The sequence below is a fragment of the Carassius auratus genome, chromosome 22 (genome assembly GCF_003368295.1).
Source record: "Carassius auratus strain Wakin chromosome 22, ASM336829v1, whole genome shotgun sequence".
In the NCBI taxonomy this organism is placed as follows: Eukaryota; Metazoa; Chordata; class Actinopteri; order Cypriniformes; family Cyprinidae; genus Carassius; species Carassius auratus.
In genome coordinates, this window is record NC_039264.1 from 34,588,199 (window position 1) to 34,605,789 (window position 17,591).

At 35.4% G+C, this 17,591-nt stretch overlaps 1 protein-coding gene and 1 pseudogene across 1 annotated transcript; both read left to right on the top strand.

Annotated features, from left to right (window-relative positions):
- The first annotated feature begins 1,021 nt into the window (after window positions 1–1,021).
- LOC113040613 (cytokine receptor common subunit gamma-like) lies at window positions 1,022–12,778 on the top strand (annotated as a pseudogene).
- LOC113040453 (MAP7 domain-containing protein 1-like) lies at window positions 5,598–6,606 on the top strand. Its single transcript, XM_026198802.1, has 3 exons — window positions 5,598–5,708; window positions 5,895–5,963; window positions 6,159–6,606. The coding sequence occupies exons 1-3, from the start codon at window positions 5,600–5,602 to the stop codon at window positions 6,464–6,466; spliced, it is 486 nt and encodes a 161-aa protein (XP_026054587.1). The 5' UTR covers window positions 5,598–5,599; the 3' UTR covers window positions 6,467–6,606.
- Window positions 12,779–17,591: the final 4,813 nt, after the last annotated feature.

The following is a 17,591-nucleotide window of genomic DNA, read 5'->3' on the forward strand; positions in this document are numbered from 1 at the left end:
CCTCCAAGATCAAACCGGTCCCCAGTTAGATGGTGAAGTATGACGTGATCTGTTTGGTTGCCTTTACATTTAACAAATTACATTTATTTATTTATTTATTTATTTATTTATTTATTTATTTATTTATTTATTTATTTCTGAATATAATGGCAATGCTGATAATACCCTACAAAAAATGGAGCCTCTGAAAAATGTCAGTTTTAAACAACTAAAGTGGCATAGTTAAAAGGTGTTTTACTGAACTCAATTGAAATTTTTCAATGCAGCAAGCTAACATATAATGTTGTTTCTTAAGTTAACATATAATGTTGTTTCTTAAGTTAACATATAATTTTGTTTCTTAAGTTAACATATAATGTTGTTTTTTAACTTAACATATAATGTTAAAGTGTCTGTGATGTAAGAAGAGGTGATTCAGTCTAACAGGCGTCACACGTCACCATCTAACTGGGGACCAAACTCATTTTATCTAACACATGCACTCTTTACTGTCAGAAGTATTGACATGCAATTGTTATCTTAAAGAGCTCTTTCTGCTCTTTTAACCCATAAATTTGTTTTGTTGATGTAAATTAAACAAACTAATAATGCTTTACTTGAGAAATTAATGTAATTATTTTTCTTCTCGCCTTTTATTGTTTGATTAGCATTAATGCCAACACTTAACTCAAGCCACACAACAAGATTTTTACAGATAAAAAAAAAGGAATCTTAATGACCAACTTCTGGTCTAAAAATGTTTGACTGGAAAAATCATCTTATAATAAATATAATTTCAGTTCTACTTTCTGAGTATGAATTATCATATGCAGTAAAAACAACAACACTCAAGCTCTGTAAAAGGTTTTGTTCAACTGCCTGGATTCTCTCCTGCATGATTTTAGAAAGATAGAGAAAGATAGAAATAGAGAAAGATAACAGATCTATAGACAAATACAAAACCTGTTATAGTCTACATACTAATAACAGTCTAGATATGTTATCAAGCCTAACTTGCAAGCATCAGGGGGTCACTCTCAAAATGCGGGGTATTAAAATCCCTTTTAAATACGCGTACATGTTTCGATTTAATGATCGCGGGAACACTTGGCGGTGCTGAGCATAGATTATACATTACAAGACATTAATGTTGTCAGACACTCTACAACGAATCCTCCTTTAATGTTTCTTATCAGCCAATGAGGGTCATTTTTGTTTGTGTTGAACAGAAAAAAGTCAAATAATAAAAACAATTCCACACAGGCTAAACTGTACATACTAAACATACACAGCAACAGGTCTGTGCATATAATAGTGTTTTCACTAGACTAAAGCACACTGGTCCCCTGTTAGATGGTGAAGTGTGACGCCTGATCGGCTGACCTTACATTTAACAATATCTCACATTCTCACCATCTCTGAATGCTATGGCAAGGATGATAATATAATGTTACAATATATGTTGATTGTAACATTGATTTAGAAATTTAGCCAATTGAATATTTTCAAAGTTAACATGAAATTGGCAAGAAATGTCAAAGCAACCAAAGAGATGTCGCAGTTTACCATTTAACAGGGGACCTAAGTGTTCAGATCAACATTAGCACTATTCCATCTATCTGTTCTATCTATCCATCCATCCATCCATCCATCCATCTATCTATCTATCTATCTATCTATCTATCTATCTATCTATCTATCTATCTATCTATCTATCTATCTATCTATCTATCTATCTATCTATCTATCTATCTATCCATCCATCCATCCATCTGTCTATCTGTCTGATCAAATTATTATCACTGATAGGACCTTCTCAGGAATGGGTTTTGATTGCATTCATACGTTGAGAAGTGTATTGGGGTTAAGCCAGGAAAATGTCAAATAAATGTAAAAAATAATAATAATAATTATATATATATATATATATATATATATATATATATAGTTAATTATAAGAGGCATTACCTCTGCCCTTGAACTGTTGACAGCTGGCTGACTCTAATTATATTACTACTTTTTATTACTATTATTATTATTTGAAAAATAAAGAAACTAAGTACTAACAAACTAACTATAATGACACTTCTCAATGTGTCAGTATTATAAGTACATATACGTATATTGTGTATGTATACAGTAAAAACTACATTTATTCAGACACCTTGAACATTTCAAACGCTATCACAGTTTATTTGCTATAGTTTAGATAATGGTAATAAAAGATGACAAGAACTCAGAGTTAACCTGTCAGAACAAATTCATCTTGATAATATCAGATAGCACTTAAGCAAAAAATGGTCAGGTCTATTGTCAGAATAATTTTTATCAAATTTACTGGTAGTCTACTTTATGAGGAATTTTTGGTTATAATATGTCAGTTTTTCAAAATTATATATTGATTGTTGCATTAAAAAAAAAAAGCACACTGGTCCCCTGTTAGATGGTGAAGTGTGACGCCTGATTGGCTGACCTTACATTTAACAATAATTCACATTCTCACTATCTGTGCATGCAATGGCAATGTTGATGATAACAATAAAATACCAGTTCTTGACATTCAACATACACTGTTAAAAAATTTTGGGGTAAAAAATATAAAAATACATTTTTTTTAGCATTAGAGTGAAATAATAATGCTAATAATTCAGACACTATTTTGCCTCACTGTAATGTGGTCCTCCTGGATGTTCGAGAATATGAATGTTTTAAGAGTTTAGAAGAGTTTAGGGGTTTAAAAGACTGGTTTGTGTTCAATCTCCTCTCAGAGCCTCAGAGTCTCTCTGGAACAGCAGGCATTCAGACAATAGAGGAGTGTGAACGACGTGTGTGAATTTGCCCTTACAGTTCCTGCCCCGGCCTACAGGGGCGCTGCTGAGAATGAGTTTAAACACACACACACGTCCAGGTCCCCACTTGGTCAAAATTAAAAAAACTTCACCAGGGGCTTTTTCAGTTGATTTTAGCATGATTTAAGGCATGTCTAACAGGGGACCTGAAAAATGTCCCCTCTTAGCTCTGAGGTCCCCTGTTGGTGAGTGTGTAACGACACCATGGTCCCCTGTTGGATAGGTAGACAAGTACACACACACACACACACACACCTGGTCACAAACTCTTCACACCTGTTAGCACTCTCACTCACTCACACACACACACACCTGGTCACAAACTCTTCACACCTGTTAGCACTCTCACACACACACACACACACGCTTCCCTCTCACACACATGTACAAACCACATGAATCCAGAGCTTCCTCTTCTGGTTTGTTGCAGTTACACCGCAGCAGAGCCTGAAATAAACTGCAGAGCGGGAGCAGGAGAGCTCTGATAGTGGAGAGTTTTCAGATATCTTACCATCCTTCAGCAACACTACACTGCCTTTAGAGCGCTCTTTTCTCATTTAAAACTCCAATGCATCTGATATTGTGCTGTGGTGCTTGATAGTAAAAGAACTGTTGATAGTTCTGCCATTTAATGAACGGATCAGTATCATTATATGTCAAGCTGATATGTCAATTATAAATGATGTAAATCATGTACATTTTCTGTTGTGATTTTTATCCATCAGTGAACTCTAAACTCTAACTCTAGTGATTTCACAACAAACTTTAGTCTATTAGCAGAATTTACCCTGTAGGGTGAAGCAATAGACCAAAATGACGGAAAGCACTTTGAATCATCTGTCAGTGTTTAAAAATAAATCAGTAAATGACGGAAATATTTCTGTTAATGCAACCTCTGCAATAAATGCAGTTTTAAAGTCAGCAGTTTGTGTGGGAGGCTTGCCAAGATGATTTTATTTAGCAAAAAATCTGCTGCATACTCTGCCACCAAATGTCTAAATAAGTAATAACTACATATATATGTCTCCCGATGGCAATCATTTAAACAGCAGAAGTGATCCTCCTCAGGAAATTGTGAAATTTTCCAGTAACCCGTCGCCTGAAGAGTTGACAATATTCAGATGCTTATTTTCCAGAAAGGCTTCTCTGTGTCCATGATGTGCACACACAACCAAAAACAGTGTGACACAACTTGAGCTTACAACACTTTCAGTTCAGTTTCTCCATATAATGACTAAATCAAAATGCTCTAAATATTTGTATTTAATTTTAACCAGAAAGCCTGTATAAAATTGTGATTTAGACTGGAAATGTACATATTTCCTGTATGTAGATATTTCTTTGCAGTCCTTACAGACAGAGCATATAGCTGTACTGTGACATTTATAGATTACATAATTCATTATAATGAAAAATAAATGAAAGTGAATTTAAGTGTTAACTATATTGTTTTTCTCTTCTCTTCTTTACCCAGAAATGAACTGTTTTATCATAAATCTGGACTATATTAACTGCACATGGACTGAGCATGAGCACAATTACACTTTCAGGAGCAGGTGCATATGTTAAAATAGAAAACCTGCATTTTTGGATGAAAGTTTCAGAACTGACAACAGCTTCTGTTTTCTTTCTTAGGTTTACTCACAGAGAATCTCTGGATTGTCCAGAATATCTCAGGATTGATGGTGTTAACGTGGGCTGTGTGTTCCCCTACAAAACAGCACAGCGGTTTAATACATTAGAAACACGGCTGTACAGTGACGATGGAGGTTTGGTGACAGAGCAGGAACATAATCTCAAATCATATGGTATTAGAAATGATTCATATTTATTATGACTTGACATTAATTGACCAGTTGATGAATTAAAACTCTATATACTGTGTTGGTAATCAGTGAAGCTTTCTCCTCCGATCAACCTGTCTGTGGTGGAGAAAAAAGACACTAAACTGTGGCTATACTGGGATTTTACAAAGAACAACGGCTGCTTTGAGAGTGAAGTTCGTTACAGGACAGACAACAATGTGTGGAAGGTAGGAAATGTGTTTTATGAAATTAAATCGGGGGGGGGGGGGGGGGGGGGTTTGGTCATAATTTATATAATGAAAAAAAAATCGGAAAATTGTTATGAAAATGAAAAATAAAAATCTGACATGAAAATCTGTCTATGAAAACATGAACACATGATTAGGACAGGTTAGATTATGATTATGATGAAGCAATGTTATTAATAAAGGAGCAAGTAATATTTGCATGAGCTAAGAGTATACCAATAAACGGAAGCTAATTCTATGACACATCCAGGGCCGTGCACAGGGGGGTGCACAGAGCCACTGCCCCTCTGCCCTCATCGACTGAGGTGCCCCTTTTCCCCACCGCTCCGCTCAAAGCATTCCGTTGATTCCGCGAATCCGCTCCAGGTTTTCCCGCTCGCTCCGCACTCCGCAGCATCACTCACAGTATGTGTCTGCGGCGCTTGTGAACACGACAGTTCACGAAAGCTGTCGCTTTAACAGGTAGGCTATGCAAGACAGTGGTTGAATCTGCGAAATTAGTCATTTGTTTTTTCGTATTTATGTCGGTAATGTTTTGTGCTCTTGGTCTTCTACTAGTGCTAACAACTTGTACGACATATCCACGTTCTAAGAAGCTGCTTGTCTAATCAAATTATAATTGTACTCTGATCAGATCAGATCTAATACAAATAACTACATTTTCTGTTGTCGGCACACTTTGTAGACAAGACAACCATAAAAAAAACAACAAAAAACAATGCCTTCACAAAAAAGAAGACAGAGACAGAGAGAGAAAGAGAGAAGGGAGGCTGCTAAAGGCAGTTCAACATTGCAAACATGGATTCAAAGCTCCAGCAAGCCAGCAGGTAAATCATCATATAGAACAGTTAGCAGACAGTTTGTCTGTTTAATTATTGTAAGTATATCTCCCATTATAATCACTTGTCTTAGTTGACACTAACACATCATAGGCTCTAAATGAGTTGTATATATAGATTTAGGCTGTATGCGAATATGAAATTAAATGTCTATTACTTATTACTCCATTGAAGATGAGGCAGAGGCAGGCTCAGAGAGTGAGGGAGAGCCCATTCACCATCAGCCAAATCAGACACTTACAGGTAAGTGTTGTTAAACTGGCTGACAATAAAGGATTCTGAATATGCTAGAGTTTTATAACAAGAAAGATAGACATTAAATTATTTGAATGGAAGAGTAATTATATTACAAGAACATACATTTAATTAGCACTAAAGCCTAACAATTGTATTTAAAATATGATTGTAACAGGTTTGTTATTCATTCTCTATATTAAGATGAAAATGCCTCAGAATCAATTCAACGGAGTAAAAGTGAAGGTCTTGGAACTGAGCCGGAGACAGAAAAAGTTCAGAATGAGAAAGAAAGGCAATACAATGAGACGGAGAGGGAAGAGACAGATGCAGAACAGGAAGAAATGGAGAGTGAGGCAGCCACAGCCATGTATACAAGGGAGAAAAAGCCAGAAGACTTTGAGTTTTTGCTTCAGTTACAAAATCCATCAGATCCTGCTCATGTAAAGAAATACAATGTAACATACAGTGTTGCTGTAAATGGAACAAGTAAATATAAAAAGTATCAGTAATGTGTAATTGTGATGTTCTATCAAAACTTCTACAATAAAGTCTGAAATGTATTTGAGCGTGTTCTGTCTTCTTTTTTAATTGTACATTTTGTAATAACTGGATAATTTGTGTTAACAAGCAACCACCCCCTTAGTGCCCCTTTTTTTGGATTAGGCCACTGCCCCTAAAAATGTCTGTGCACGGCCTTGGACACATCCTATGATAAATCAGATAACTGAGATACATATCAGACGTAACATTACAACTTGTATCAGCACAATAGGATGCTAAGTTATGCGTTAGACAGAGAGAGAGAGAGCGCGCGCGAGCTCCCGCTGATGCGTTTTAATGACAGCGCGCTGAAAGATGGGCAAGGACAGTTTTTACTATAGATTCCTATAAAGTTCTCATTATAAATGTATGGCTGATTTCTGCTATATTTTCATATACGTTATTAAGTGTAATAGTTGTAATTAAGTTTTATTTTCCATAAACCACCTGCGCGTTTTCGAAGGCATGAATTGCATTATGCCCACTAATATGACGGGAAAAAAAGCTCGGCTGAATTATTATAACATCAATAATAAAATAATAACAATAATAATAGAAAAATAAAACATTTAAGAGCAATATCATTATCGGGCATTGCTTATATGAGCATGAAACGAATCGCTGATATGCAGAGATTTCAACATAATTGTTCATGTTAATTAATCAGACACTAGCTCTTACAACTTTTATCTGAAAAGAATTCGCCGATGCAGATGTGAACTTGACCGAAAGTGTAACTCGGATTGCGCTTTACAAACACGAAAGTACAATAAATTCACACTATCGTTATTTTTTTATGTATTCTAATATTTTGTATTCAATTTGCACATTCTGATCAACCAATATATTATTTAACAGCATGGAAATCACTGATTATTGCTAAATAATTGAATACGATTTAAATAGATAAAAACTATGACAAATAAATAATTTTGATTTCGTCATCTGTACGAATATGTTTAATGTAATTAGGCTACAAATATATCCAGTGCATTTTTATTTTATAAAGACCTTTCATTATTTGATTTAAAAATTAACACACAAAGATACTTTTTCTTTTTTAGCTACTTTATTCAACTGCATTTTTTTTTACAAAACATTGTCTTCCAGTATAACTTTAGCAGCATATTTTGATCCAGCGGTGAAACGTAGTTTTTAAAAGATAAAGAAAAAAGTTCACCAAGTTTAACCAAACAACTATTATAAGGTATAAAACAGAGACCAAATAGCCTAGATATTTTAACTATGGCTAAAGCTCAAAACTAAAATAATATTATTTTAAAAAAATGGATATTATATTTACCACGACCGGTGAAACATTCAAATGTCTATTCAAAAAGATAAGTCGGTCTACGTGCTTAGATGAGAGCCGAGTGCGCAGCCTGTTCACATTTAGTGGAATAAATTCACTCCGCTGGAACAGATGTTGCAGGAACAGCCAGGCACCACTGGACAAGATTCTCTGTCCCTGAAACTAATGGGCAGCAAATCTTTCACCACCATATCAGCGAATAGCTTTGTCCTCTTCTCGGTTCTGCCTGCGTTGCATTTAGGTCTTACGGCAAGTGATTCAATGCTCGTCTGAGTTGCCGCTCTGTTATCGCCAGATATTTTATGTACACATTTTAGATGATAGCGCATTGTATTTGTTGTAGATTTGTGTGACAGCTTGGCGCTGCACAGCTTACCCTGAACTGTATTTTCATCGTTCTTCTCAAAGGGAAGTCAGCCATCACTACGTGACTTTGAGGCCATGATTATCTGTCTTCTTACGTCTTTTGAGGCATCAAGTGGGAAGCTAACCAATCAGAGATCAGGGCGCCACCCAAAGTGGTGCCATAACCAATAAAAATAAATAAATAAATAAATAAATAAATAATTTCGATCATCGTTTACGTGATCGATCATCGCTGTCGCGGTCGAGTACTCGATCACTGTTGCACATCCTTAATTGTGTGACAGAGTGAAATATATATGTCTGTGTTATTATAATTGAATTCATTTAAAAAGGTTAATACAGTGTAAATATGTTGTTTAAGTAGTTTTGTGATAATCAGTGATCAATTAGTTTAGTCCAACAATTCTGCGATCGATTGCTGCTGCCTTGTCAACCAGTAGGGGGAGAACTCGCGGTGTTTCTCCATTACACATAAAGTTGTCAGTGGAGAAGCATCGTGGAGTTTGACTGATTAAATCTCTCCCCTTTTTCAGGTATTAATTCGAATTCTTTGTCAATGTAGTATGAGTTCATGTTAAATGATGTTTAAGAGTGTGCAGATGTCATTGTATCATCGATTGCATATTAATTAACCTGTTGAAAAGTGTAATTAGTTCAGAGGTGTGTAAGTGCTGAGCTCCATTTTGAGTGTTAATTGCAAGAGGCCCACATAATGGCGACAGGTCACATGCTCAGCGGTTAGCATTAAATATTTAGTATGCAAACTTGTGATTTGTTTAACTTTGCTCATTTAATTCTATTTGTTTGATTTGCTGGAAAAATTTGAATATATATTGAGAAATGTAACTGTGAAAAACTACTTAACACAGAGAGTTTGAGACTTCTATGCACTTTGCTTTCAAATAATTCCTAAAAGAGAGCACTTACATGTTTACAATTGTTTGTGGTAGTTTATATATATGTATCTGGTTAAAAAGAGTAAGAAGTGATTTCCAGATGTTTATAAAATGGCTAAATGTCTCATTATTAATTAGCATGATTGATTTCTTTTTTTTTATAATAATTGCTAAAGAGAATACATCGTTAATAGCTCTTGTCTCAATTACCGAATGTATGTGCAATGAAGGAAATGCCAATGTTGCTGTTTTGCAAAGTTGTTTATTGTTAACTGTTATAAAAAGAAAAAAAGAGAAAGAAAAGATGACACATAAAGTTGTCAGTGGAGAAGCATCGTGGAGTTTGACTGATTAATTCTCTCCCCTTTTTCAGGGGTACAACAATTGCAAGTCTTTAAATCAGGGTTTTAGACTTGCATATCGACTGGTTGCAGCAGCGGACTGGGGTTAAAAAGTGCACACACTACACCAAATCCACCAGCTCATTATGACAGAGCATTAGCATTGTTTTTTTTTTAATTGAAATTCTTATTTGATTAACATTAATGGGATTCTCAACCCCAAAATTAAAATTGTGTCATTAATCACTAACGAAGTCCTGAATAGAGCTTTACAAACATTCACTCCTAAATTAAATTGTGATGAATAACATCGCATTAAGAAATTTGAAAAGGCCAGTAGTAGTTTGTATCCCTGAAAACTTATGTTTGTCTTTTAACATTTTCTTATCATAAACAGAGTTGGCAAGTATTGCTGAATTGTCTCGCCATTCAGCTGCTTACATCTTACCTCAGCTTGCATTCAAGTGGTGCACTGCTCAGCAAGGCCGTGCACAGACATTTTTAGGGGCAGTGGCCTAATCCAAAAAAAGGGGCACTAAGGGGGTGGTTGCTTGTTAACACAAATTATCCAGTTATTACAAAATGTACAATTAAAAAAGAAGACAGAACACGCTCAAATACATTTCAGACTTTATTGTAGAAGTTTTGATAGAACATCACAATTACACATTACTGATACTTTTTTATATTTACTTGTTCCATTTACAGCAACACTGTATGTTACATTGTATTTCTTTACATGAGCAGGATCTGATGGATTTTGTAACTGAAGCAAAAACTCAAAGTCTTCTGGCTTTTTCTCCCTTGTATACATGGCTGTGGCTGCCTCACTCTCCATTTCTTCCTGTTCTGCATCTGTCTCTTCCCTCTCCGTCTCATTGTATTGCCTTTCTTTCTCATTCTGAACTTTTTCTGTCTCTGGCTCAGTTCCAAGACCTTCACTTTTACTCCGTTGAATTGATTCTGAGGCATTTTCATCTTAATATAGAGAATGAATAACAAACCTGTTACAATCATATTTTAAATACAATTGTTAGGCTTTAGTGCTAATTAAATGTATGTTCTTGTAATATAATTACTCTTCCATTCAAATAATTTAATGTCTATCTTTCTTGTTATAAAACTCTAGCATATTCAGAATCCTTTATTGTCAGCCAGTTTAACAACACTTACCTGTAAGTGTCTGATTTGGCTGATGGTGAATGGGCTCTCCCTCACTCTCTGAGCCTGCCTCTGCCTCATCTTCAATGGAGTAATAAGTAATAGACATTTAATTTCATATTCGCATACAGCCTAAATCTATATATACAACTCATTTAGAGCCTATGATGTGTTAGTGTCAACTAAGACAAGTGATTATAATGGGAGATATACTTACAATAATTAAACAGACAAACTGTCTGCTAACTGTTCTATATGATGATTTACCTGCTGGCTTGCTGGAGCTTTGAATCCATGTTTGCAATGTTGAACTGCCTTTAGCAGCCTCCCTTCTCTCTTTCTCTCTCTGTCTCTGTCTTCTTTTTTGTGAAGGCATTGTTTTTTGTTGTTTTTTTTATGGTTGTCTTGTCTACAAAGTGTGCCGACAACAGAAAATGTAGTTATTTGTATTAGATCTGATCTGATCAGAGTACAATTATAATTTGATTAGACAAGCAGCTTCTTAGAACGTGGATATGTTGTACAAGTTGTTAGCACTAGTAGAAGACCAAGAGCACAAAACATTACCGACATAAATACGAAAAAAAAAAAAAAAAAAAAAATTAATTTCGCAGATTCAACCACTGTCTTGCATAGCCTACCTGTTAATGCAACAGCTTTCGTGAACTGTCCGGTTCACAAGCGCCGCAGGCGCAGACACATACTGTGAGTGATGCTGCGGAGTGCGGAGCGAGCGGGAAAACCTGGAGCGGATTCGCGGAATCAACGGAATGCTTTGAGCGGAGCGGCGGGGCAGATGAGGGCAGAGGGGCAGTGGCTCTGGCCACCGGGCCACCCCCCTGTGCACGGCCCTGCTGCTCAGCTTCTGTGAACAGTAAATCCCGCCTTCTTCGATTTGATTGGCTAATTCAAACATTTTGACATTGACGAGCGCTTTTGAGCCAGTACACTGAGCCGGAGCACACTAAATTAATTTGAATATTTGACTCAAGTGGGCCATGCAGGCCATTCATCTGGGCCGATGGACGTAGATTTTTTTTATAATTTATTATATATATATATATATATATATATATATATATATATATATATATATATATATATATATATATATATATATATGTATTAATGCAATGGGCCGGCCCACATCAAAAGTCAAAAGTCCCAGTGGGAAAAATCCTGGTGCTCCAGATGGCCAGTCAGTCACTGATTGTGTGAATTATTCAATGACTCAGTCATGAGAACATGCCACTTGTTTCTTTCCTGTAGTGATCATTGTAAAAGACAGTCACTAGTCTCCACCTATCAGCTTGCATTACATGCGGAATAATACATTCACAAATAATAATAATAATAGATCCATTAGCATTTTTTAAAATGAACTTGTTACTATTCCATATGTTATATCTTGTTGGGTCTGTTTATTAAATGTTAAAGTGATTTGCTGAGATAACATAAAGTCCCAGTGCTTGACGACTAGACTAATGAATTTCAAAGACCATGTTGTTCAAATTGTTCTTGTAATGCATTCTCAACCTGTGGTCGTCTGACAACCAAATTCAAAACGGCAAAGTTTACATCTCTCTTCCCTAGAACACCACTCCATGCCCCAGGACCTCCTTCAGTTTGCCTTTTCCCTCCAAAAAACACTGAGTTCAAGGTCAGGGCTCGTATAGGGTTATTAGGTTGGAGAGTCCAAGTTTTGGAGTGACTGGAGTGAGCCTGTCTACTGGGGATCTTAAAAGACCTACGACACCTCAGGTAACTTATGTCCGTATTACACACACACACACAAACACATGTTTGTTTTTGTGAAAAGTGGGGACATCCCATAGGCGTAATGGTTTTTATAATGTAGAAACTGTATATTCTATCGCCCTTCACCAACCCTACCCCTAACCCTAACCCTCACAGGAAACTTTGTGCATTTTTACTTTCTCAAAAAAACCTCATTCTGTATGATTTATAAGCGTTTTGAAAAATGAGGACATGGGTTATGTCCTCATAAGTCACCCTCTCCTTGTAATACCTGTGTCATACCCATGTCATTATACAAAGTTGTGTCCTGATATGTCACAAAAACATGACCACACGTTCATGTTCATTCTCGCACTTTCTCATAAAAAGCACTTACTAATAAAAAGCTTTCCTTAATACCTTTGTCCATTCTTCCAATTGATTCAAGTTCACAGTCACCCTGACTAGTACCATTTAAATTTTCAAGTAATTTTACTGTATATTTTTGGAGAAAATTAATGACAAAATCACTCTAAAAACAAAGTGCATTCTAGCATTTGCACCATTACCCATTTTCAAACACTAATTTTTTTTTTTTAGGTTTGCTCATTGTTTCAGTTGATTGCTGTTCACAGTCACCCTGACTATTACTGTAGTAATTTCCAAATATTTTTACTGTACAGTTTCACAGAAAATCAAAGGCAAATTCACCCCAAGCATCTAAATGCATAATCACTGTTGCATCATGTCCCATTTCAAACCCTCATAAAAACATTTTCTTTAGAGGTGTTCTCGTTCTTTCAGTTGATTCCTGCTCACAGTCACCCTGACTATTACTGTATTCATTTCCAAGTCATTTTACTGTATAGTATTGGAGAAAGTTAAAGGCAAATACCCCAAGCATGAGTGCATAAGACTTTTACATTGTCTCATATTCAAACCATCATAAAAATCTTTAGGTTTGCTTGTTCTTTTAATTGATTACTGTCCAAAGTGATCCTGACTTTTTCAGAGTTATTTTTCAAATATTTTTACTTTATAGTTTGGGAGAAAATGAATGGCAAATTTACCCCAAACATCTATGTGTACCTTTGCACTTTTACATCACGTCCCATTTTCAAACACTCATAAAAGTATTTCCTTTCTTATTTCAGAAAACATCTTGAGGAATAACAGCACTTTAGGCACGCTGCAGTACATCCCATCAGACTGCACAACAGTGCCTACTGTGGCTTCAACACCTGTCTTCTGCACAAAAAAAAAAATAATAATAATTCTTCTCATATTAGCCTTTTGTTTAACTGGAGAAAACAAATTCCATATTTGCATTTGTATCTGTGAAATGTAATAACACAGCTTACATAACCCTTATCACAACTTATTTCTGTATTTGAGTCTTTATTAAACTCTTGTTTAAATTCATTAGGTTTTATTGCAGTCAATCAATCAATAGCCTACTGTTATTTTAAGGTGTCATTCAGTCTTGAAAGGTGCCTAATAAACTCCATTATTATTATCATTAAATGATTATAGGAGTAATCTGCAGCAGAAGCTGTGGAAGGATGACACCAAGGAGTTCTGCAGAGGCATGAGGCATGTAATTGGTTACAAGCTGTAGGTACAATAAAACAACAACAAGAAAAAACTTCTCTCTCTCTTTCTCTCTCTTATCATCCATTTATTTCAGTGGGAATTAATACTAACTTGGTTCACCAGAGGGAGCCACAAGATTACAATTCCTTTTGGGCTTCAGTTTAAAATGCAAATCATACAATAGATTGACTTGAAGTAAACAAATAATAATAATAATAATAATAATAAATGTCTGTACTTTAGTCTGCAAAAATAACCTTATTTTTATATATCCCAATGATACTGAAAATATTTCAGTTGTAAAACAGCTTGCTGTCAAATTAACTTTATATTTGTGTATTGTAATATAGTACATCACTTGTTAAGGTTGATTGAGACAGATCTACACAAGATATTTTACAGCTCAATTCAGAAGCATAGCTTCTGGGTATACAACGTATGCATGAGCAAATGGGCCAGGGGGCCAGATTGGGGGCCCACCAAGTAAAATATTTTAATCAAAAGGGGGAATTAATTCGATCAATATATCGAATCCCAAATCAGCCAATCAGAAAACCTATCAGCTGTGCCATGTGATAATGATGTCATTAGGTCAGAGTGAGTTAGAGCTATCAGACTGCGCCATCTAGAGTTTCATACAAGAGCTCTGTATTTCTGTCCAACACCGTCTCACCCCTCATTGTCACGTATTGACGCTTGGTCATTGCCCCCTGATGTCGACATCCCCTTTGAGTCACTTTTCAACGTAGAGGACCATCCAATACACTTCAATGTTAATCCCTCACCTTCGGATTCTGACGCGAGGGGTCAACCAACGAGAGACAGGGCTGCGCTGGAAAGTTTCTCTTTCATGGTCATAATCAGGTGAGCAGTGGTAAAATGAGAGGTTGGTAAACTAATTAATGGTAATTCGGTGATCATCGTATATGGACTGCGCATTGTGTTATTGGATTTAAAAAGACTTTCAAAACGTGTTTGAATAGGCAGCGTTAGACTATTAAAAAATGTATGAAGCTGGAGTTGCTATGGGATTGACTCATTTTTGCAGCCAGTTGACGAATTACAGTTTAAGTCACTTCCTTGTTGGCTTCATGAGAGAGGGTGGGAGGTTGCCGCTTGGTTAAAAGACGGATTTAGATAACAGGTAAGGTTTCCACCCGTCTCGTAAAATAGTTGATCTATTTATGAATTAAATTATGTGTTTTGGCCTAGATTGAATTCCATTTGTATAACCACAGTTTTACTATAAACACCATGGTTGAACTGTAGTTCGCAAAACCATGGTTAATTTGTGGTTGCCATGGTTAAACTATAGTAACAATGATTTATTGGTTTATTTTGTATCCATGCACATGAACAAAATACTATAGTAATTTATAGCAAATACTATAGTGTTTTTAATCCATGCTATAGTAAAGAACTTGAATGAATCTGTTGTAATTCTATAGTTTCTGTGATAATATAACCATTATAGTTATATAAACTAATTACTTTACCCAATACTATAATCTAAATAATACTACAGTACTTATCACAGTTTATCAGTTGGCTATAGTTAATACTACAGTATGCTGTAGCATTCATTAACAAAGTGTTGTGAACACTATAATATATACAGTATAATAGACTTTACTATAGTGGTTCAGAAACACTATAGTATTTATTATAAATTACTATAATATTTTTTATTTTCTTAAGGGATGCACAGTAACAACCACATATACCGTGCTTCACCTTAAATATAGTTTTACTCTGGTATTTTTATGTATGGTAACCACAGCACTTGTTTACTCTTAGTTACTGTTTACTCTTTGTATTGAAAGCACAGTGTAACACAGCACTTACCATGGTTTTACCACAGTGACTGTATATTTATGTGGTATTTGTAGTTAAACAACAGTAACAACAACAGTTACCATGGTTTTACCACAGTAACTGTGTTTTTACTGTATAGTACGTGTAAAGTGCAGTAACCACAATGCTTGTCATGCCTTTAATACCTTTTTGTGAAGCGATTGTAATTCAGTATTTGTTTCTGTCTTGCAGTTATATCAGATCACATACTCCATAATAACCTGTAACCCAGCAGCTCTTTAAAGAAGCCGTCTCTTGTAAAGTTCTCTCAGGGTTTCCTTTCTTTTCCCTTTCTTTCCTTTCCTATTTTTCCAAACTATAATCCACGATTCATAAATACACAGTTTTGCTCTCTCTCTTTCTGTGGTTCATCATGGCCTAGTTTTAAAACTCAGAATCAGATTCTGACCAATTCTGTCAGAAAGCTGCTGGAATTAACAGGGAACTTACCGTAAACTCGAAGCTCAATGCTGATCTTGAAGAAGCTGCCAAGGAGCCTGAACAAGTCCTTCAAAGAGTCAGCCCTTCACAGGTTTTGTTGAACACATTTAGTTTTAACCAATTAGCTTTAATCAACACATCCAGTGTTCGAATTGTGTCAGAGCTCTTGGGGGTCACCCCCCACCCAAAAAAAAACAACAACTGTATTTATTTATTTCATATAATATATAATTTAATTTACTTGTGAATTTCACTTTATTTTGTTTTGTTTCAGAACATGTTTTTGGAGCTGAGCATTTACTATATGTAAAATTAAATAAAAATCTATATACTTTGAACGATCTCTTGATTCACTATCAATTCACATAAATAGGCCTACTGTTCTTACTTTTCTTGGGTTAAATTCAGTATTTTCTTGCATTAATTAAGAATACACACTTGTGTGTGCTTATCGTGCGTCGAATCGGACACGTCTGACAGAAACGTTTCTTTTCGTTATCTGGCTCGGCTCAGTGTTGATCTTCAGTTCTCTCTTCACAGCAGTTCAGTCAATGTACTGTTTGAGTAAATGAATTACTCCGGGATATTGGTTTGTTTGAACTCAGAGGGAGTGTCAGACACATTAAAAAAGTTAACAGCTTAAGTCATTTGTGGATTTATGCTTATTGGAGACGTGAACCGTTTAAAACGATTCAGTTCGATTTGGTGAACTGGTTCAAGAAGATTCGTTACATCGAATGATTCGTTCGTGAACCGGATATCACAAACTGCTTTGTTTTGAACTCTCACACAACAGACACATGTTTTTCTTACCTATCTGGACATGGACAGCAGACCGTACACACAGTTTCAATAGAGGGACTGAGAGATCTCGGACTAAATCTAAAATATCTTAAACTGTGTTCCGAAGATAAAAGGAGGTCTTACGGGTTTGAAACAACATAAGGGTGAGTTATTAATGCATTGTAAATAATATTACATGCTATCTGCTTAAACAAAATTATGGTAACAATATTACACATATTATATTTGAGTAGATTTTAAGGTTGTTGTTTTTTTTTGGTGAAATTTACCCAAATAAATTAAGTAAAAATTCCTAAATTATTTAGTCTATGGCACAATAAATGTAATATAATTGGGGAAATGTGCTCATTTATTTTAAGTTTATTCTCAAAAGTCTGTGATTTTAAATGAGATCTGTTTGTATTTTGTTATTTTATACATTTACAAGACTGTATACAGCCAATCAGCTCAAGTAGGAAAATACTTGAGAATTAAACAAGGTTTAATCCCATAGAAGAGTAGTATCCATAACTACAAGCTCTACTCTTCTGCACAGTGGTAACAATTCCACTGTGCAACTTCGATGTTACAGAAACTCTTACAAATGTCA